This window comes from Hippopotamus amphibius, chromosome 9 (genome assembly GCF_030028045.1).
Source record: "Hippopotamus amphibius kiboko isolate mHipAmp2 chromosome 9, mHipAmp2.hap2, whole genome shotgun sequence".
Lineage (NCBI taxonomy): Eukaryota > Metazoa > Chordata > Mammalia > Artiodactyla > Hippopotamidae > Hippopotamus > Hippopotamus amphibius.
The window spans coordinates 97978800-98001738 of NC_080194.1; the positions used below are offsets into that span (position 1 = coordinate 97978800).

Genomic DNA, 22939 nt, shown 5'->3' on the forward strand with positions numbered 1-22939 from the left:
TCTGAAAAGTTGTTTTAACAGTTTTAGTTGGATTTTTGTTTTAAAAAGATGGCTTACCAGGAAGAGAAAAACAAATACTGTATGCTAACTCATATACACGGAATCTAAAAAAAAAATGGTACTGATGAATCCAGTGACAGGGCAAGAATAAGGATGCAGATGCAGAGAATGGACTGGAGGACATGGGATTGGGGGGGGGCGGGGGACGAAGGGGAAGCTGGGACGAAGGGGAAGCTGGGACGAAGTGAGAGAGTAGCATAGACATATTTACACTACCAACTGTAAAACAGATAGCTAGTTGGAAGCTGCTGTATAACAAGGGGAGATCAACTCGGTGATGGGTGATGCCTTAGAGGGCCGGGGTAGGGAGGGTGGGAGGGAGTCGCAGGAGGGAGGGGATATGGGGATATACGTATAAATACAGCTGATTCACTTTGGTGTACCTCAAAAGCTGGTACAACAGTATAAAGCAATTATATTCCAATAAAGAGCTTAAAAAAAAAAGTGAAAATGGCAACACCAAAGGCACCATTCATGATGATAAGTTGGCGTTAATTAAAATTAAAAATTAGTACTGCTCTGCGGGAAAAAAAAGATGGCTTACTTAGTATCACTTATGAGAAACTCCAAAGGAAAAATTTATTCTAGAATTTACTATCAAGAAAAGTTTTCCTTTCTTTGAAGAAGAATAGGGACCTTTCTTTCTTTCAGATAAAATTCTGTAAACGACTGTATCTTCTTTTCACTTGGACAGCCAGAAAGCTGAGAGCCAAATCTGAAGCTCTTAGGCCCTTACTGCCTGCGTGTTCATGTTCACTTTCCCCACCGCCCATGGCTGTTTTCTCCTCTTATATGCATTTTCTCATTCAGTTCTTTATTCTTGTTTATTTAGAATTATTGTTTTTGTATTATTTTCATTTAAAGCTACTTCAACCATTTATGGAATGAGGTGCAATCTAATTAACCACCCAAAAATAAAGGGCACAAACACCATAGCCTCATAATGCGTGAATCACGCACTGTAGACGCATTCTCAGCTTGCCACCCAAATCACTCTTTTGGCCTAAACCTGGTGAGATGAAGCAAGAAAACCAGATGGCACAGGAAGCCTCTCTCTATGCAAAGAAGGAGCAGATGAGGAAGAGTGCAGAGACCTATGGCCTTTCCTGAATCAGCAGGGCACAGTTAGGGCAATCAGTGCCAGGAGCAGAAGAGACCTTGAAAGTGGCAAGCTGCTGGCAAGTTATGTACAGACTCAAGGTGAGAGTTTTCATTTTTTGTATATGAATGTTTTTTCCAAAAGTACTTCCCTGTCTTCTTGACCTTCGGTTGCTCCGCTGTTCCGTTTCTCAGCTCATGAGACCCCTTTGCTGCTTCACTTACCTCCCTCCTCAACCTGGATCTCATGGTCAGCCACTTCGACACTCACCTCTTCGGTCACAGCGACTCCTACACGCATTTGTCCTTGTACCATTCCAATCCCCAACCTGGGTCATTCACATTGTCTACTTTTTTCTCCTCCTGGTTGGAAAGCACTGCTGACTGTGAGTCTACCCTGAACTCCCTCCCACACAGCTAATTATCAACGCTTTTATTCACCCCTTGACTGTCATATGAACACCACCAGCTGCTCTAAACCTTTCCCCATAATGTACTGCTCTTTCCCTGATGTCTCATCTGCTACATTACAGAATGAATTAAATCTATTCTATATGAACAAACTCATCTTCCTTCTATTTCCCCCAAAGTGCCTCTGTAGCCATATCCCCGGCACAATTTCTAATCCTCACTGTAACCGCACCCATGCACACCTTCACAGAGAGGGAGGAGTTCCTCTCCTCTAAGCTGACCATTCCCTCTGTGTTCTTGATCTTGTCTACCTCGGGACCCTGTTTCACCAACTGCCTCTTCTTTCCTGCCTATATTCTTTTCTTTTCTAGCTTCTTCAAATACTAAGACCAACACCACAAACAAAACCATGATACAATACTGAATTCTATAGACCCCAATTATCCCTCAATTCTTTCCTTCTCTCCTTCATTCTACCTTAAAAACCTCAAAATAGTTTTGTCATACTGTTCTCCATTTTCTCACCATCTATATGTCCATAACTTCTTGAAATTCGGTCTTACCTCACAATTTATTGAAAAGTACTCCCTTCAAAGCATTGAGATCTCTTAATGACCAAACACACCCCTCCTCATTCTAAACTCTCTCTTGTCTAATCAGGACAGAAACTATCCTTACTTCCCAGGATATTCTATTTCACCATTTCCACTTTATCCACCTACCTCCTAAATAAAGGCATAATCAAAACTCACGTCTTAGCTGCCTTCTCTCTGAGGTCTCATTATTAATTATAGCTTCACTCATACTTCTACACAGAAAATTCTCAAATCTATACCTCTACTACTAAACTTTCCTTTTTTGAGAGAAAAGGATTTAGTGAGGTATAAATTACATACGACAAAATACAAATTCTTAGGTGGTTACTTAGATGAGTTCTGATAATGGTATACTCTGTATAACTACCACTCAGAACAAAAATAAACATTTCCATCACTCAAGATAGTTCCCTCTTACCCCTTTCCAGTCAATTTTCCCCTCTCCCCAGAAAGTGTGAAAAGAGACAACTACTTTTCAGCTTTTAGTAACATTTATTAGTGGTGCCTGTTCTAGAAATTTTGTTTATGTTGCTGCATGTATAAGTAGATCATTCCTTTTAATTGCTGTGTCATCTTCCACTGTATTGCCATACCACAATTTGTTTGCGATACATTTTCCTGTAGGTGGACATTTGGGTTGCTCCTGCTTGTGAAAAAGGCTGCTATGAAGATCCTTGTACAAGTCATTTCTGAATATTTGTTTTCATTTTTCTTGAGTAAATACCTAGGAATGGAATTGCTCAGTAACAGGGTAGATATATGCTTAGTTTTGTAAAAAACCGAAAAATAGCAAGTGGTTGCACCATGTTACATTCCCACCGGCAATCAATAAGAATACCAGCTGCTTCATATCCTCCTAATGTTTAGTATAATCTTTTAAATTTTAACCATTCTAGTTGATATGTAATGCTACCGCATTGTAGCTTTTAATTTGCATTTCTCTGATGACTAATAAGGTTTAGTAATTTTCCATGTGCTTATTGCTCATTTATATATCTTCTTTCATGAAGTGTTTGGTTCCAGTCTTTTGCACATTGTTAAATTGGGTTCTTTGTCTTTTTAGTGTTGAATTTAAGTTCTCTTCTGAATGTTATTTGCTTCTATCTTCAACTGCCAACAGCTCACATCAAACTAAATGTCCTGATGTTATTTCCGACAGCACATCTAAAATCTAATTTGTAATTTTTTAGTTGGGAACCAGGCCTCTCTATTGCTGTCAACCACATAACAAATATTCTTCAGTCACATTTGCTTTAAATCCTAACTCTCGAAGTTCTCCTCCTGACAGTCAATAAGAACTCTTGGGAGCTGGCAGACAATACTTATCAATGAACAGGCTCTGGAACTAAACGCTTCAAATTCAAACTCTCCCACTTATTTGCTGTGTGACTTTGGACAAAGTACTGAATCTTTCAGTGCCTATCTTACAAGGTTTTTGTGAGGTTTAAATAAATAAATCATGTAAAATACTTTAAATAGTACCCAACAAAAAGCGAGTACTCAATAAACATGGCTTGTTGTTATTTCAGAAATGCCTTTTGCCTGAAATCTTTTCTCATGAATCTGACAAGTAATATCTTAATCTAGGTATTCAGCCTCTTACTCCAGACAATAAAAAGTCTCCTAAATGGCCTCTTCCCTCCTCTTCTAATTCAGACGACACACCCCTGCTGGATTTATCTTCCTAAAAAAGTCCTCACACATATCATCTGGCTCATCATCGTCTCTGGCTCACAGATGCCCACTCTAACAAATAATCCTAACCCTTTTCCCAAACACTCAAGGTCTCCCACGACGGGTCCTACACACCTCTAACATGTGCTTCCTACTATTAGGAGGAGGGAAAGAATTCAAAAGCTATTCAAAAGATTGGGCCTTATGTAGAAAAAGCCAGAAGCTGCAATATAAGGATATTACTTAGGAAAATGGAGGTAAATCTAAATTAATCAGCTGAAAGAAGTACAAGTGGTTGCCTCTGAGAAAGGGAGATGGGGGTGGGAAAGAGGATAGGAAACCGGCATTTTTTTTGTAACAAATCTTGCAGAATTATTTGACTTCTTACCCTAGTACACGTTTGACTTTTGTAAAAATAAAAACTTGTAAGATAGAAAGATGCAGACCAAGAAAAATGGAAAGAAAGAAAGAAAGAAAGAAAGGAAGAAAGGAAAGAAGGAAGAAAGGAAAGAGAAAGAAAGAAAGAGAAAGAAAGAAAGAAACAAAGAAAGAAAGAAAGAAAGAAAGGGAGGGAAGAAAGAAAGGAGGGAGGGAGGGACCACTTAGCGCCATGTGCTCTACTGCTACACTGGTCTGAGCCATAATCATCTCTCACTTGGGACTACTGGTCTCCTAGCTGGTCTCCCATTTCCATCCTTGCTCACTACAATCTATTCTCAACACAGCAGCCAGTGATGCTTTTGAAATGTTAATTTAGATGCAATCACTTCCTTGCTCAAACACCTCTCTAATGGTTCCCTAATTTTATTCAAGGTAAGAGCCAAAGTTCTTACACGGTCTACGAAGCCTCCAAATCTGCCCCACTCCTGCCTCCTATTTACCTTTCTGACCTCGTCTGACCTTCCTGCTGTTCCTCCTTGCTAGCTCTTGCTCTTCCCTCTTGCTTGCTTCTCTCCAGCTACACTGGACTTCCTGCGGTTCCTTGAACACAGCAAGCACACTGCTGCCTCAGGGCCTTTGCATTTACTCTTCCCTCTCCTTGGATCACTCTCTTTTCCCCATCTCTATATGGCTGTGCTTTCTAGTCTTTGCTCAAATGTCAGCAAGGCCTTCCCTGACCACTTCATCTCATACTGCAATCAACTCTCCCACTCCACATGCCGCCTTCCTTGCTTTCTTATTTCTACATCACGTACCACCATCTAGTATACTATACAGTTTACTTATTTTGCATATTGTCTCTCTCTCCACACTAAAAGGTAAGGTTCCTGAGAAAAGAAATTTTCGTCTGGTTTATTTATTGTGGTATTCTTCCCACAAAGGACAGTGTGGGGCATATAGTCAGTTTTCAATAAAGATTTCTTGAAAGATAATTAATATGGTGTAGCCAGCATTGTAAACCAGATCTTTTTGGCTTCAAAGCCCACACCATTCTATTAAAACATCAGTTAAGGAGCTCCTAGTTGAAACCAATAGCTAAAGAATTTAAATAACTTGAAGACATAGAAATAGCAACTATTCAAAATGCAACACAGACAGAAAAAGGAATTTTCAAAATTGGAATCAGTGAGCAGTGGGAGGATTTCAAACAGCCTAATATATATGCAGTTTTGAGTCTCTGAAGAAGAGGCCAGAAAAATAACGGCTGAAAATTTTCTGAATTTGATGGAAACTTAACATTCACAGATTCAAAAAGCTCAATGAACACCAAACATAAGAATCATGAAGGAAACCATACAAAGGCACATCATAATCAAATTGTTAAAACCAGTGATAAACAGAAAATCTTAAAAGCAGCCGGAGGAAAAAAAGGCACATTATATATAGAGGAATAAAGGAAAAAGATGATAACAGATTTCTTGTCAGCAATAATGCAAATGAGAAGACATTGGAGCATTGAAAGGAGAAAAAAAAATCAACCTAGAATTACATACCCAATAAAAATATCATTTAAAATTGACAAAATAAGGATTATTTTAGACATACAAAAGCTGAAAGATTTCATCACCAACAGACCTGCACTGCAAGAAATGCTAAACAATGTCCTTCAGGCAGAAGAAAAACGATACCGGATAAAAATATGTATCCACATAAAGGAATGAAGATGCAAACATGCATCTACACACAGGGATGTGGCAGCTGTAACGCCACTAGTAAATGTATAAGATTTTTAAAAATATTGAAATCTCTTTAAAACATAATTGACTTTTAAATAAGAATAATGACACTATTTTGTTTTATAAAATAGGTATAAATAAAATGTATGACAAGAAAATAAAGGCGAGGAGGAGTTGAATAGAAGTATATTATTGTCAGGTTCTTACACTATATGTGAAGTGGTGACTATTACTTGAAGGTAGACTGTAAGTTAAAGACTTGACCATGAATGCTAACAGCAATTCATGTTTGTAATAGCCAATAGCCCAAAACTGAAACCAATCCAAATGTCTATACACACATGGATGGATAAGCCACCTGGGGTAAAGTTACAAAACTGGATACTACTTTACAATAAAATGAAATGATATGTTGATAAGTGCAACAAAATGGATGAATCAAAGTAATTACACTGAGAGAGAGAAGCCAGACAAAGAGAGGGAACAGACTATATGAGCACCTTTATGTAATAAAGCTGTAGAAGACATAAACTAATCTATAGTGACAGAAAACAGATCAGTGCTTGCCTGGTGGTGAGGTGGGGCAAGAAAGATTACAAAGGTTCACAAAGAAACTTTTGTGGTGATGGTTTCTTTCAAAACTTATTAAATTGTACACATTACATGTGCACGATTTATTGTATGTGAATTCTTCAATAAAGCTGTTTAAAAAACAATTTTGGTCTTAAATTTAGGTTAATAAACAAAATATTTAGACTACCAACAGTATTCTTGCTCCATAAAATAAAATAGATGAAAGCTAGAACCAATAAAACAGTTATAATTTTTTAAGGGTTAGAATAGATCATAGAAACCAATTAACCAAATTTTTTTTTTATTGGAGACAAAGGAACTGAGTCCCAGAGAGGTTTAGTGACTTCCCAGAGGTCTTACAGCCAAAGTTAACAGCATACTAAACCGTAAGGCCCACAATAACAGGGACTGTGTTATTTAGGTCACCACTGTATCCCCTACACCTGGTACAATGTCTGAGACATAGTACAAGCTCAGTAAATATTTGTTGACTTATCTTTACCCTGGAAAGAAAGGTAAAAAGGAAGATAAAAGGAAAGAAAATCTCCTTTGCAATATGACTGAAAGTTTCGCCCTACCTTTGATTCTCCAATCTCTTTAACATAGATGAGAGAATTAGGCAATAGCTTTAACATCATAAATACAAGATAATAAATTATAATCCATATTTTTAGCTTACTGGATATTTTACTATACTCTAATGCTTAAAAATTTCTAATTCATGTTAGCAACTTTTAAACAAGCAGGAGAATTAATAGAAAATACTCTATTCACAAAGCTTACTGACATTTTCAAATTTAAAAAAAAATGGAAAGAAATGTGCTTACCAAAAATTTCTCCATTTTTGGCATATTCTGTCACGAGGTACAACATGCTTTTGGTCTCCATTACCTATTGATAAATAATTCCATATTAGTATGACAAGAAAAGAATGCAACATTCTATGGAGTTACCTAAATTAAAACTACTAATAAAAGTATCAAGTTATGAATAATTCAGAAGCTGGTGAAGTTTACAAGACTGACAATATCCTTATGCTAATACTTCCGTGAAAAACCTGGATCCTTCATCTTCCAAATGTGGACCACAGACCAGCAGCAGCCGCAGCAGCAGTGCTGCCCAGGCATCTGTCAGAAATGCAAAACCTCAGATCCCGCGCCAGACCTACTGACACAGAATTTACAGAACCCTCAGGTGACTATTATGCACATTCAAGTTTAAAAAATACTAATAGAGGTAACACAAGTTTCGAAGATCAACTTTTTACCTCCTCACTGATTTTTCTGGCTGTGTTATATGGTAGACTCTGATTAAGAAAAGAATAATAAAATAGAGCTCACTTAATCTGGCCTGTAACCTAGTTAATCTGGCACAATGTGGTAGTCCTCCCACGATACTTTCATATTTTTACAAAGTACTGTTATTTTAAAACATTGTTCAAAAGCTTCTTCATAGCTCCACCGCTATACACTTTTATTTAAATTAGTTTTTCTAAATTCAGAAAGGAACATACATACTGGCACATGCTAACAATGCAATATTTAACTGCTATCTGCTGAAAGGCTAAAAGCTAATTTTGCTCTAACATTCAAACTTAGGACTATTCCTAAAATAGGTCAGAAAACTAAGAGCCACCTACAATTTAGGTCTAAGCAAGTCAAATAGTAAGTTAACTTAACTGATTATTGGAGTTCAAATAAAGACAGAGTTATCACGCGAATCATGGCAGTTTTTTGGTTTGTTTTGTTTTTTAATAGAAGTACAGCTGAAGAATCATGGTAGTTTTAACCTCAGTTTGAGTTATGGTTCATGAGACTTCTAAGGATGTGATTAGTTTCTTATAAGTATCCTCTTTAGGGGAAAAAAAAAGCTTAAAGGGAGAAACACTCTGATATAACTTTGGTCTACGAGGCCCTCTTCAGTGTTAGAACTTCAGGAATTGTTTCGAGTGGTGCACCACAGTCTGTCACTCTCAGCTAAAGGTGATGCTCTCCAGAGGTCTCTGCATGGTTTAAATGGTAAATCTCCATCAGTAAAGTCATTTAGCCAAATACATACATGTATGTATGTATACATGTAAATGTATACATACACATACGTATATGCATTTATGAATATTTACATGCAGAGACACAAATTACATACTTGTATCATTTTATAAATATATTACATACATTCTAAAATGCACACAAGAAGATAAATATAAAAGAGAAACAGAATTAGAAGTTCTAATATCTTCTTCTTATACCCCAAGGGACACTTGTGCTAACCAATTCGAATGCACAGAGTAGTGTGCTAGCACTAGCTCTCTGAGGAAAAAAAAGCCCTGACTTATAAACCAATTTCTGTGGTGTAAAAATACTCCTACTTGGGACTTCCCTGGTGGTCCAGGGGTTAAGAATCTGCCTTCCAATGCAGGGGACACAGGGTTGATCCCTGGTTGGGGAACTAAGATCCCACATGCCACAGGGCAACTAAGCCCGTGTGCTGCAACTACTGAGCCTGCCTGCTCTGGAACCTGCACACCACAACTAGAGAGACGCCTGCACGCCACAACAAAAGATCCTGCGTGCCACAGTGAAGATCCTGCGTGCCACAACTAAGACCCAATGCTGCCAAATAAACAAAAATAAATAAATATTTAAAAAAAATACTACTATTGCTGATTTTGAGCTATTGACACTAACATGCTGTTAACTGGCTCACAAAACTTCTGAAAATTTAACAATCAGCTCTCACAAGCAAGTACAGGCTGATCCTAGCACACCACTAGCTACACACATCATACTCTGGAGATCAAAGTCACAGACTAGTATACTGCAACATTTTAGCTTAAAAATAGTTTCCCAATATAAAAATTCTAAATATTAATGAGTAGAAATATAAAAAAAGGCTTTGTATTACATTACCATTCTTATAAATTACTCTTTAAAAATTTGGGAGAAATCTTCCTTTTAAAAAAACATGGCTTATATTTGAAACAGATGCAGTTTATTTTACAAAAATTGTATCTTAATAAAGTTAATTAAAAAAATGACATCTGCTTTATCTGATAAAAGAACCCCCCCAAAACAAACATTTTGGCTCTAGGTATTATAAAGTATGCCACTAAGTAATATACTATTTTAGCCTTTGTATTTCATAAAACAGAAAACAATATATTTTTTTAAAGAAGCAAAACTGCCATATCCTTACTAATGGTACCACCACCAAAACCCGGCAGGTTTAAGCATGTTATCATAAACACACAACTACAAACTTTGTAATCAAATAACTTACAGTCTGAGAGACAACCTAAAATTAAGCTGCTAATAGTTTATTTCCTAACTTTTAATTTAAATATAGAAAAACGGATGTATTCAGATTAATGAAAGCATATAATTATCTTTTCATAGGCTGAAAAAACTAACGTAAAAGAGAAAAATGATGATGTAAAATACAGTGCTGAATATGAGAAGCTTGGAGAGGTGTAAATCTAAGTCATACCTGATAAAGTTTGATTATGTGAGGGTGGTCTAACATTTTCATTATTTGTACTTCTCGGTAGATTTTCTCAAGGTTCACTGCATCCAGCTGAGATTTATCTATTATTTTTATCGCCACCTGCATCCCAGATACAAATAAATACAATTAGTATACAATGGTTAACATTTTCCAGTTAAGAATCTTTTTAAAAAAATGACATCTAAGACTCTGCCTGTAGGTCCCTACGACGATAACTAGCTTAAATTCAATGCTCACTCATTAATCATTTAACAACTATTTCCTTTTTTTTAGATTTATATAGTTTTATTACAGTAAAAAACAGTTGTTACAGTGGGATCTACAAACATGTACATAATCATTATATTTAAATTCATACAGAACAGTATTTACATTTTTAAGTTACACTTTTGAAATCAGAAGATGAGGTACAGCTTAAGTTTTACAACAGAGAAAAGAAAAATACACAAGACAGGAGCAGAGTTAAGAGTAAAAATACAACTCTCTGTTCTTGACACCATACATGGAAACTCTGTGAGAAAGCTACATCTTCTTAATTTGATTGTCCAAATCATTAAAGCATGGATGATTCAGTGCCATTTTGCCAGAAATTCATTTGGCAGGATCATAGACTAACATTTTTGAGAGCAAACCCAAGCCATTTTCATCCAAGTTTTTGACTGGGATGCTAAGCTTCCTGGTTTCCATTTGGGAAATGTATTCTTATAGTCCTGTAAAGATTCCACTTCTGGCCACACTTCATTTATCGGGAGTGCCCAAAGCTCTGAAAATTCTGAAGAGTTGATCGATTTCTGAATTCCCATGGAAAAGTGGTTCCTTAGTTGCTGATTCAGCAAATATAGTACCTATACTCCAAAAGTCAACCAGAGCTGAGCAGCAAGCTGACCTCAGCAATACTTCTGGAGATCTATACGAGTGTTACTATCTCGTGTGTATATACTCTAATACGTATTCCAAAAGCTCCGGCAAGGCCAAAATCAGCCAGTTTAATTGTTCCTTTATCATCAGTCAGTTGATTTTGAGGTTTTAAGTCTCGGTGTAGAACTCTTCTAGAGTGACAAAACACAATCCCTTGTAGGATTTGGTACAAATAACTCAACAAGTGAAGGATTCATGAACTGACCAGGGGGGATAGAACCCACGTATTTCTTGAGATCCACGGAGAGGAATTCAAAGATGAGATATAACCTGGAATCTTGCATAAGCACATCTTGAAGACCGGCTATATTTTGATGATGAAGTTCTTTTAAATAGAGATACTTCCCTAATTGCAGTACTAGGAACTCCTTCCTCTTCACTTTCTAGTCGGATTTTCTTCATGCTACTACTTGACCTGTGGTTTTGTGTCTACCCTTATACACAACCCCATAGGTACCTTCTCCAATTCTACTTTGGTACAGTCCTCCACAGTTAATCAATGGGTATGGCAGATCCCGGCTTATTACCCCGTTGCGAAAGCGCCACTCTCCCCAAATTTCCAAGCGCCAGCTTTGAAGCGAAGTGCCAACAACTATTACTTAAACATCTACCATGTATAAAGCACTGTGGCAGATTTTGTTTGGGAGTGTCTTTAGCATGCTGTGAAGAATAGCCCGCTGTTTTAAAAATTAAGTGCAAAAACTCAAATGTTAGTAATCACACTAAATTTTTACTTCCTTAAAAGAATTTGATTTCAAAAACTGTGGCCTCTTCCTGTCATAATTAGATAAGAACCCAAACCATTCCAAGGTTGACAATTTGAAGGAAATACATCTGAAGGTGAATAGCTAGGTAGCCAGAAATCAACCATCGCCTACTTTCTTCATGGAACCAAAAAGAACTAATTTTTAAAAAATCAGTATTTGGCATTTGGTTAGGAAATAAGCCATTCTGACTTAAATAACTGGGAACCACCCAAAGTTAAGTTCTGAAGAAACTCTGATATGTACTTCCCATTCTACCCAAAAGTATCCTGAACATAATTCAGTCATGTCGTTGTTTCAGGGTAATTTTTAATATCAATTGTTGTATGTGGTGTAACAGTTCAATACTCCTAAAATGTAACCAAGAAAATAGGATTCAACTTGTCAACTCATGTAACTCCCTTAGACTCCTGCTAATACAATTCATTTTTTCTCTTCTTACAGTTGCTCTGTCCTTTGCTGTTATCTCTTAAAGTTTTACTATACGGTTTATGTCTTAGCTTTCTCTGTTTCTATTTTGCTATCCAAAGCTTGTTTCCTAATTTGAATTCATTGTAACTCATAGAAGAACTCAAGCTTCCCAAGGGAAATCAGATTACTAATAAGCATGAAGGATACAATTAAACTTATTGCCTAAGAAGGAAGGGGGCAGCTCCTTCTCTAGGCAGTAAAGTTTGCAGGTTTTGTGATAGCTATTTTCATCATGTTTGGTGGTATTTTATTTATTCTCATAATCAAAATATTTTAGAAAGTAAAAAGTGCTAAACTTTGACTGCTAGATGAGTGACTGACTAATATTGTACTTGCTATTAGGGACACTATCAGACTACCTCAAACCAATATATGCAAGGTGACCCCCTGCCCAATGAGGAGTATGACAGAATACAGTACTATCAGTTATTCTGGGTAACTTTAGGTAAAAGCTGCCAGATAAAAGGTTAAGTGTATACATTAATTTCCTCAACATACCTTAGTAGGGTAATGTGGAATCTCATAGACATGCATATTTTGAAGAAAATTTCTTGCCCTATAGTTTCTGGAGTGCATCTAGATACCAGTAGTCCCTCACCAACAAAAAGCTTTTATAACGAAATGGGTCACAATTATCTAATAAATAGAAAAAGAATAACACATAGAAAGGAATCATGGTTTAAAAAAATTTCAGCATAATTACTGTCATTAAGAAATATTTTTATTATATATATCTTGAGCATCATATTTAAAGAAAAAGTTTAAATACTGAATACCAATTAAAGCAAATTATCACCAAGAGATATCGTCTCTTTGATACTCTTTTGGAATCTTGGCCTCAGACAATGAAAAACTGAAAAAAATATAAATTACCTAATTAAACTTTATTAAGATATAAACCTCATTATTTAACTGCTCTCAGCCAAAAAATTCTCAAATGACAAAATATAACTCTCTCTTCAATTTTATCTTTGGTCACAGATTACATGTACTTGGACCACAAGGCTATATATTTATATCTTCACACTGTTACCTCTTGTTTGTAAGGCTTTTAGAGGATTATGAAAAAGTAGATTGTGTGTTAGCATGCTCCTTGTAATAGCTACGGCTAGTCTAACTGCTGTAACAAGTAGACCCCAAAACGTATACTGATTCAAACACAACAGTTTATTGTTCATGTAGCAAAACTGGATGGGTAAAGAAGTTAGCAGGTAGCCCTTTTCCATGCAGACATATGAGGTATACAAGGAGTCTTTACTACCTCTAATGGGTTAAATAAAGGTTGTAAAGGGTAAAGCATAGACAGCCCTGGGAATTCCCTGATGGTCCAGTGGCTAGGACTCTGTGCTTCCATTTCAGGGGGCCCGAGTTCAATCCCTGGTCAGGGAACTAAGATCCCACAAGCCAGGCAGTGCAGCCAAAAAAAAAAAAAAAAGGATAGACAACCTTGAAGGTTGCTTTATTTCAGTCAGACAGAAAGAGAAAAAAGCTTGGAGGAGCCCTCCTGAGAGGTTTTTATGGGCCAGTCCTGGAAGTGGCACACATTAGTTAAAACTTAGTCATATGACCATACCTAAATGTAAGGGAGGCCAAAAAACAGTTGCGCTGTAGGTCCAGGAAGAAGAGGAAACCGTGGAGTTTTGGTGAGCAGCTAGTAGTCTCTGCCACACTCTTCCAGGTAATTTCTTAACAATGGGACTCTTTACCAAGTACTTCCCAGAAATATGATGATGACTTTCATAACTGTATGGCACTTCTAAATTTAACAAGATACTTTCACATATTTTATCTCATTTATTTCTCAATTTTTTGAAGTAAATGGAACAAGCAGTACCCTCATGAGTTGATGAAACTGAGGTTCAAAAGATGTTACATAATCTACAAAGGTCCTAAAGCTCAAGCAAATTAATGGGAAAAAACCACAGGCATTTTAAGTCTAAGTTTCATCTTTTCACTCTTCAATGAGCCTATTATTCACACATTTACTGAGCACCTGTTGTATGCCCAGAATTACGCCCAGGATACAAAAATGAACAAGATTGATTCCTACCATCAATGAACTTCATAGGTCTGTGAGAACAAAGAGGAACACATTTTGGAAAACAAATTTTCTGAACAACAACAAAAAAATCTGCATTTGGGGATTTCCCCAATGGTGTATGAAATTCCAAATTTACAGTAGAGTTGTGCTCCACTAGTTCATTTTAAAAATAACTATGAACTTAAGACTTCTGGGAACTTCCTCTCTGCATCCCTTCTTTACTTAGTTCCAATCATAGTACCAAGGACAAAACCCGCAAGGTCACAACAAAGTCAAGCAAGGGACTCTAAATCAAAGGGTCCTTTCTTGTTGTTGCTCATCTAAATCATTCAACTCTCTAGTTTCTAATTATGCACGCAATATCTTAAAAAAAACCTTCAATGAATTTATATGGTGATAAGAAATTAGTATTTCTTCTGCTAGGACACAAGAGGAAGGCTTCCTATACAATTCTGGAGAACTTATTGGATAAGCTAGGATAATTACTATCAAACTAAATCCCATGTAAAGTAGCAACACTGGATATTCAACCTCATAAATAGGAAAATAGATACATGCCTAATGTGTCAATTACATCTCAAAAAATACTTTTTCACTTATTATATTCATAAAGATGAAAAAGTAAACACCCTTGTGAGCTAACGGTCAATGAGATGGCCACTTTCATATATTGTTAGTAGGAATATAAAACAGGTTATAATTTTTCTGCAACGTAATTTGGCAATCTTTAGCAAGAACCTTAAAAATCATCCATCCCATTTAGCCTGAGGATTCTATTTCTGAGAAATTATTTGTAGGAAATAATCTGAAATGATGATAAAAATTAACGTGTAAATATACTCAAGAGTATTGCTTAAAATGTAAAAAACAGAAACAATAATTGGAAAATAATTACATGATTTATCATAAGTTTATGACTTTATACAGCTATTAAAATAATTCCTTTTAATAATATGGAGAAATGATGAGACTAAAATATGAAATAAAAAAATCAGGATATCAGTGCAGTCTCAACACAAGGTATGGATAGAAAAAGACCAAGAAAAACTAGATATAAATATGACAAAAATGTTATTGGTGGAAGAAAAAAAAACATGAATTATTTTATTTTCCTGATTTACTTTTCAGTGCAATTTTTCTTCAATGAGCATGAATTACTTTTCTAATAAGAAAAAAAAGTGAACTGGAGCTATATTTCTTATATATGCTAACTTCATCTGTGAAATATCAGTCATTTTTATTTTATTTTTCTAAGTTTTCTATAAGATGGTTACATTATTTAATAAGATTTAAATATTAATTATGAAGACTATATATACAGAAATGTTTCCAACAATGTTAAGTAAGAAAAATGTAAAAGTAACAACTAAGTAAAATACAAATTTGCAAGGAAGACAAAGAATTAAATGTAAGAGCAGAAATGAAAGTGTTAAGCTGATGGATAAATGGGATTTTTTCACTTTTCAAAATGTAATTCAATGGTTTTGATACTTTTAGAATAAACTATTTTACTTCTCATAAAGGAAATATTAATCTCATGTATTTAAAAGAAACCACACACAAAACTGGCTTTGGGGGACTTTATAAGGAAGTTACACAATAAGAGCTATTCTTCTAGTAAGAAATCAGAAGGGATTAACATATGTTTGCTGTCTCAGGTAATATCTGCTTCAGTGCTATTAACTACTAATACACTAATTCTACGCGGTCCTTCTGAAGTACCAAGCAGCAAAATCTTTATCATATAATTAGACCTTTGAAATTAAAAAATGAACACACTTTTCAAGCTTACACATCAAATCACAGGTAGAATCAGAACATACCACTAGTTAATCACTAGTTGACTGACTAGTGCTTGTGACTGGTCTACAATGAAACAGTTTCTGAAAGCAGTTAAAAGTCAGTAATAAAGCTGACATGGAATTCCCTAGTTATCCTTTAAGGATAAGTAAATTCAACTTTTTTTCCAATTTAAAATCTGACTTTTAAAATGTAAGAATTTATACAATAAAATAAATCCTCATTAAAATTTAATCTTTTATAATAGTGGGTAAGGAAAAGAAACTGAAGGAAAGGCAAACGTCACTACACTTTTAGATCCATAAAAATTGAAAAGAGAATTTTTAAGACCAAAAAGAAGTGATTAAAAATAACCTCCTGTCTTAAAAAGCACTTAAATAAATCAACAAAAAAAGACAACTCAATTAAAAAACGGGCCAAAGGACAAAAAGCAATTCACAAAAGAAATGTAAATAGTCATCTTATAAAACTGTGTAATCAAAGTAAATCAAAGAAATGTAAATTCAAATAAAAATACTGTTTTCCCCTATCAGACTGGAAAGATTTAAAAAATAATATTCCTAGTAAATAAGCATTCTTCCTGACAAAAATTATTAGGTACTCCTCCTTTGGAGGTAATTTCGTATCTTATGTCATCAGATATGGATGTAAGGACATACTCCTTAATCCAAGAATTCCATTGCTATGGGATTATCCTGAGGAAATAATCAGATATATGCACAAAGATGCACATATAGGAATGTGCTCTGGAATATTATTTTAGAAAGAGAAAAGGCAAGAGAGAGAAATAATCTAAATGTTCAATAAAAGGAAATTGATTAAATGAAATACAGTCAGTCATATGCAAGGATACCATTTAACCAAGCTTTAGACATTTTTTTTTAAACTTGGGGAAATGTTAATAACACATTAAGTAAAAAACACAGATTATATGTATAGATGACATCAATTTTATTACATACATATGAAGTATACGTGAATAGCTAAGAGGATATGAACCAAATATTAACAGTGGTTAAGCAAGAGTGTTTATTTTCTTCTTCAAGCTTTTCAACAATGCCTACAAAGAACATCCATATTTTTTTTAATTGGCAGAAAAGCACATAAACACTGTTTAAAGAAGAAAAAACAAATTTCAGCATCAATTTACAATTTAATTCATCCAAGATTCATCTCTTAACTTGTTTAAAGTATTTTAAAAATGTTTTTTAAAATGAAAAGTTTCTGATGAAATTTCCAAATGTAACTGTCTTTCACTCTTCTAATAAACTCAAACTGTCAAACTGAACATACGGGCTGTTTCTCTTTGAAGGGTGGGAAAACATTCTCCACAAATGTCCTATATAAAGGAACTTTTACATAAATAACGTATTTTAAAAATATAGAGGTGGAAGGTAGAAGTATTAGGTACACTAAAGAGGAAAGAAAGATATCTTAATGAATTTCTGGAATCCATTTGGCTCCAAGGAAACAATCTGCCACCAGCAGTGGGCCATAAATCCAATACCATCATGTGAATCCAGGAATCGAGGCCAGTTTCAGTTATTTCCAAATAAGTGTTTTCTTAATTGCCTGACGACTGAGACAGAAATTCCCAGTGGAATTAAAAGCAGAATGCGTTAAACTCTGTTAACCATTTCTACAGAATATAAAAATTTATACAACTCTTATTTTGCATGTTTATCTCCCCCTCCTCCCAAAGAACAGATCATTTTGAACAATATTTAGCTGAATAAATCTGTCAAATTTTACTTGTCTGGAGTGCCAAAAAACTAGAGAACAATTTCTAGTAAAGTATATATGTTCCATGAAAAATCTAACTTTTATTTCAACACACATAGGCCTAGATACAAATATTAGTGATTAAATTCTTTGGTAACAATTCCTCCTGTTGCACATAGTACAGCTGCTGCTTGACATCTGGAATATTTTACAGAACAAGATTAATACCAAGACTACAGAGAAGAGTCTTAAAATTGTAAAGCAATATAAAATTCAAATGTATTAAAAAATTGAGTTCTCGTCTTCAGGAAATACCATAATTAGGGTGTAAAATGCCCTTCTCTTGTTTCTACCTTTGCTCTAAAAATGCAATTTTGTACTTTATTTGGAAAGTTTTAAAAATACTTACATTTTAAGGTAATAGTTACTTTATGAATTATGCCTAAATATAAAAGCCCCCAAACACACACAGAATGCTTTTTCAGTGAAAAAAAGCAGTTTTTGATGTCCTTGCTATGTTTTATATTCCAGATTTTCTTAATTATAAGTAATACCTATATGCCATCATAATAAAGTAATTTTCAGAACCTGTGTGAAATATCTTTAAGGTTCCATGGACCACACATTTATATCCTCTTTAGCCAAGCAATACATGAGGTATGATATTGAGCAAAACTCAATTATCTATCATAGAAAAGGTCTGAAAATAACTAATGATGGTTTCCTGTGGGTGGTGATATTATGGTTAATTCATTTCATTTATCTACACTTTAAAAAATGTTAAATAATAAACATGATAGATTTGATAATAAAAATACGCTATTTTTTAAATGTAAAAACGATACCTTCTCACTTGGTAATTTCCTTTCTAGGAATTTACCTCCAATCCCTCCTCCCTAAAATAACTGAAGTTATATACATAAAAATTATTCACTGCAAATTATTTATTATAAGTGAAAACCTGAAACTGTATAATGTTAAGTAAGAAAACTGCTAGGTAAAATAGGATTCGTCTACAGGGTAGAACATATACAGCTATTAAAATGTTTAATAAAGTTAAATATAATAAGCAAAATGTTTAGGCTATAATGGTAAGTGGAAAAAGAGGATACAATTTACATAAGTGTATCTGCATGTGATCTCATCTATGGAAAAAAAATGCATTTAAAAAAAAGACGAGAGGGAAATATGCCATAATGTTAAGAATGATTTATTTCCATTGAGGGAGGAATTACACATGCACTTTTTTGTGCACTATACTCTTCTTTATATTTTCTACAGTAAGACTATGTTTCTTTTAGTTTAAGGGCACAAATGACTTCTCTGAAATTTTACTTAGACAAAAAAACAACGACAAAAAACTAGTCATATGCTTAGTTAGAAGGAAAAAGTTCTTTACTAGTGCAGTATTAATAAAATACACTTCTCAAGGACACTCATAGCATAGCAAACTAGCAACCACTACTGCCTAAAATAGTTTAATAGTCTAACTGGTATTATTCTTTTTCCATTATGTTAATTTCATAAAATTAGCTACTCTAATTCATAAATCGCAAACCAATACTACAAAGCTTTTATGAAGTACTACATTAAGAAGCTGGATTCTACCACCACCTGCCTTCCCTTTTGTGTGTAAAATTTACATAGAGATCTAACATGAGAACACTGCTTCAGATGATGATGTAATTATATTTCTTAAACAATGTTAAGCTATTTGACAGATCAGACCAAAATGAAGATCTCTTTTTGTCTACTGATTTTTTTTTTTCTGCCTAAAAGGCAGTCTTGGATCTCCTAAGCTCTGTGGAAAGACATCATTTTTGAGTGATACAGAACAACAGATAGAGAAGAGCCAATTAAAAATAAAAGAGTCCAATTGTTCATCACTTAGGTGTTTATAAACTAAACCCTAAAATTTGCCTGGAGTTCAAACTTGGGAAAAAAGACCCCCACGTTTTAAAATACACCAACTTACACTGATGTTAGCGTATACTATATTGAAGACAACTTTTCTAAGCAGCAAGTATAATCATGATATTTTGTTGATATTGTTCTTTATGCCACATTAATTGTTCTCACTATAATTACTATAGTATGTTCAGCAATGAGAACCTCAAATAATACTGAACAACACTTTAAAAGTCTCCACTATCCACCTTACTGACAGTATTTGAGGTAGTTGTTGTATTTATCAAAGATACAAATATTTACCCAGTGGATACAGATAAATACTGCTTTAAAAATCCTCCAAATAGCATACTACAGTAAGAAACAATTGTATCTGTGCTAAACAATGATTAATGCAAATTACCACAAAAGTTCACAGAGCAACTTTATAAAACTCGAGATTTATATGAACGTTTCTCTTCATTAATGCCTTGCTATTTTCCACCCCTCTTATCTTTAATGTCTTCAGTTACACCAAATTATCGCAGTCATACTCACCCATCTTAAATTCACACTATTTCTATGTTAAGAATACTTTCTTTAGGAAAGCAACGATATCTGGGTTCTACGGACTAGAAATCTAGCTTTTACCTTAAATCATTTTACACACATATACTATGCACACAATTCTGGATCTAAGTGCTCTTTCATAATCTGACCTGTGCCTTCAATTACAAATGCGTCGATATCACTGACAGCCAAACCGTGATACTACTCCACACTGCCCCCTAGCTCTACAAGATATATCAGTTTAAAAGTAACACGGTTTGAAATGACAACCTCAAGAAAAGTGTCAGTCACTTATCAGCTCCCCTTAAGCAGTTCTTAAATAGATACTATATTACCTAAATTTGACCGAATAAGTAACAGCTGACAATTAAATCTTTCAACTAATACTGATAAGAGCTGATGAGAAAAAAACGTTATGAGGTGATGGGTTTGGAATTCAACCACCTAACAATCTAGTTCAAAAGTTCTGTAGAAGTCCTTTGTAACTGTGAAATTTGTTTGATTTTCAGAGTCATTAAGCAAGGACTCATATAAAAATACACATTACAAAATGCTTTCTTTTCATGTAATTAAAGGGCAAATAGTATGGCATTGGGCCATGGTTCTTTGAGGAATGGAATCAATTTCTTTCTTCGTTTCTTTTAAAAATGCTGGGATCAGATTAAGTAATCTCCACTACAGTCACATTATTTTTCATTACAAACTTAACCTAAATTTCTAACTCTGGTAAATTTGTGAGAGGAAAATCTGTGACCTTGGTCACGCTGCTAAAAAATAAGTCGGATTTCGGCTGCCTCAGGATCAGCAGGGGACGGCAAAGTGAGGATGACACAATGACATATGCTCCTTCTCTTCTGGAAATGGAATTCTTCACATTAAGCAAAACTTCTAAGAACAACAGCTACAAAAGTCACTCAAGTTTCCAAATGTCCTTTACCTTACGCAGCCATTCTGAAAAAGAATCCTATGTTATTTCATATCTAAACTCCGGTACATTTCGTACTAATAAAGGGAAACAGAATAAGGATGAAAACTGGAAGGAAAAAAAAAAAAAACCTGAAAAAGGATGAAACTCCAGGACAACTACAATGAGGCAGAGTAGAGTACGTCAAAAACACAAGGTTTTATTCTAAAGAATGGTTTTGTTTCTACCGTTTTTTCTAAAGTATTTAATTTGCACGTCTTAAAATAGAGACCCTGAGGAGAGCAGCTTGAGGCGGTGAAAGGAAGGGGGGCGGGTTAGGTAAGAACAGAGACTTGCGAGAAAATATGTGCGGTGCATTAGAATGTGCAGTGGGGCGGGGGGTGGGGGGGAGATGCTGGCTTCACCTTCAGGAAGCAGTCGAGGGCTTTACGAGTAGAGAGGCAGAATCTGATGTGGCTTAAGGAACGCGTATTCACAGCCAGAATGCACACCTGGTAAAGGGATAACCGAGGATAAGAAAGACCAACCCACCAACTGTGCAAATGCAGAGATGACCATTTTAACCAGCCCTATTGTCTGGAGTATTAGGTGGAAATGCCTCAGGCACGAGATCAAGCTAGTCTGACACTAAGTCACAGATACTGTCTGGCAAAAAGAGGGAGAGAAGATGGACAGCGGCGGCCCGGGCACTCCCGGCCCCGGGCCCCTTCCTCGCGCGGCCGGGGAGGGGCGCCGGGGTACCGGGGGCCGCGCGAAGCCCCGTCCGGGGAGTCCGAGCGCAGGCGGTCCCCTCCTCGGGGCTGGCGGCGTCTCTCCCCGCGCAGCCCAGGAGCACCGAGACTTCCCCTCCCACCCCACCCCCAGCTGAAAGCAGGGAAGACGCGGAACTTGGGCTCCGGAGCGGAGGCCACAGACCAGGTCATGGCCCGGGTGGGAGGCTCTGGGTGAAATTCCGTGCGGCCACCGCGGTGGCCTAGGGAAGGCAAAGCCCCCGCCGGTCGGGCTTCCAATCGGACGACGCTCGGGTCCGGGTGACGCGGCCCCGGTCCCTGCGGCGCTCAGCGACCCCCGGACCTCCTGGGTCCTCACACTCCCAGGCCCTCTCGCCTCAGCCAGCGACCCGGCCTCTCGGAGCTCCCCAGGCCTCCGCTGCAGCCGCCCCTCTCGGTCAACAGCTCCTCGCCCGAACCCTCGCCTCGGACGCTCCCGCCGAGCCCCGGGCCGCACCTCCGTCCTGGTGATCCGGTGTCGCCCCAGCTTCACCACGGCGAAGTTGCCCTTGCCCAGCGTGCCCTCGATCTCGTAGAACCCCACCCGGACCGGCCCGCGCTGCAAGTGCCTCGGGCCATCCGCCATGACCATGCTGGGCCCCGCTGCTAGACACGGCGGACTGGAGCGCGGGCTGGCGGACGGCGGGCGGGCTGGCTGCGCGGCTCCGCTCGGGCGACGGCCGCTCCGCTCGCTCCTTCGCTCCGTCCCTCTCGCTCAGCAGGGCCCAGCCAGGCGCGCACCGCCGCTGACGTGCGCCGACGTCAGGGGGCCGGGGCAGAGGGGCGGGGGCGGGAGCGGGCCTCGATTGGTCACCATGGCGACCGGAGCGCCGCCGACGTCGGCGGCGGGCAGATGGGCGGGGCCTGGACGGCGCGTTCCTTCCGGGCTCCGGCGCCCTGCACGCTCCCCGCCGCCTGCCGCGGCCAGGGGCTGGGTCGCCGCCCGGCCCGCCCAGTCCCTCGGCCACCCAGCCGAAGGGCAAGAGCGAGCCCTGGTGGGCGGAGCGCAGGGCTGCATCGACCCGCGCAGGGCCAGGG

At 37.1% G+C, this 22939-nt stretch overlaps 1 protein-coding gene and 1 pseudogene across 4 annotated transcripts in view; both read right to left on the minus strand.

Annotated features, from left to right (window-relative positions):
* Positions 1–22622, minus strand: part of SIK2 (salt inducible kinase 2) — a 108891-nt gene extending 86269 nt beyond the window's left edge. For 3 of the 4 annotated variants that reach the window (XM_057748409.1, XM_057748407.1, XM_057748411.1), the window contains exons 1-3: positions 22359–22622; positions 10016–10132; positions 7357–7420 (exon numbers count right to left, since the gene is read on the minus strand). In XM_057748409.1, coding sequence (XP_057604392.1) covers positions 7357–7420; positions 10016–10132; positions 22359–22493 — 316 coding nt within the window. In that variant the 5' untranslated portion in view covers positions 22494–22622. Of the gene's footprint in view, positions 1–7356; positions 7421–10015; positions 10133–22358 lie in introns of those variants that run through there. The other variant, XM_057748410.1, reaches the window with a different exon arrangement.
* On the minus strand, positions 10556–22054 carry LOC130860160 (cyclin-dependent kinase 1-like; annotated as a pseudogene).
* Positions 22623–22939: the final 317 nt, after the last annotated feature.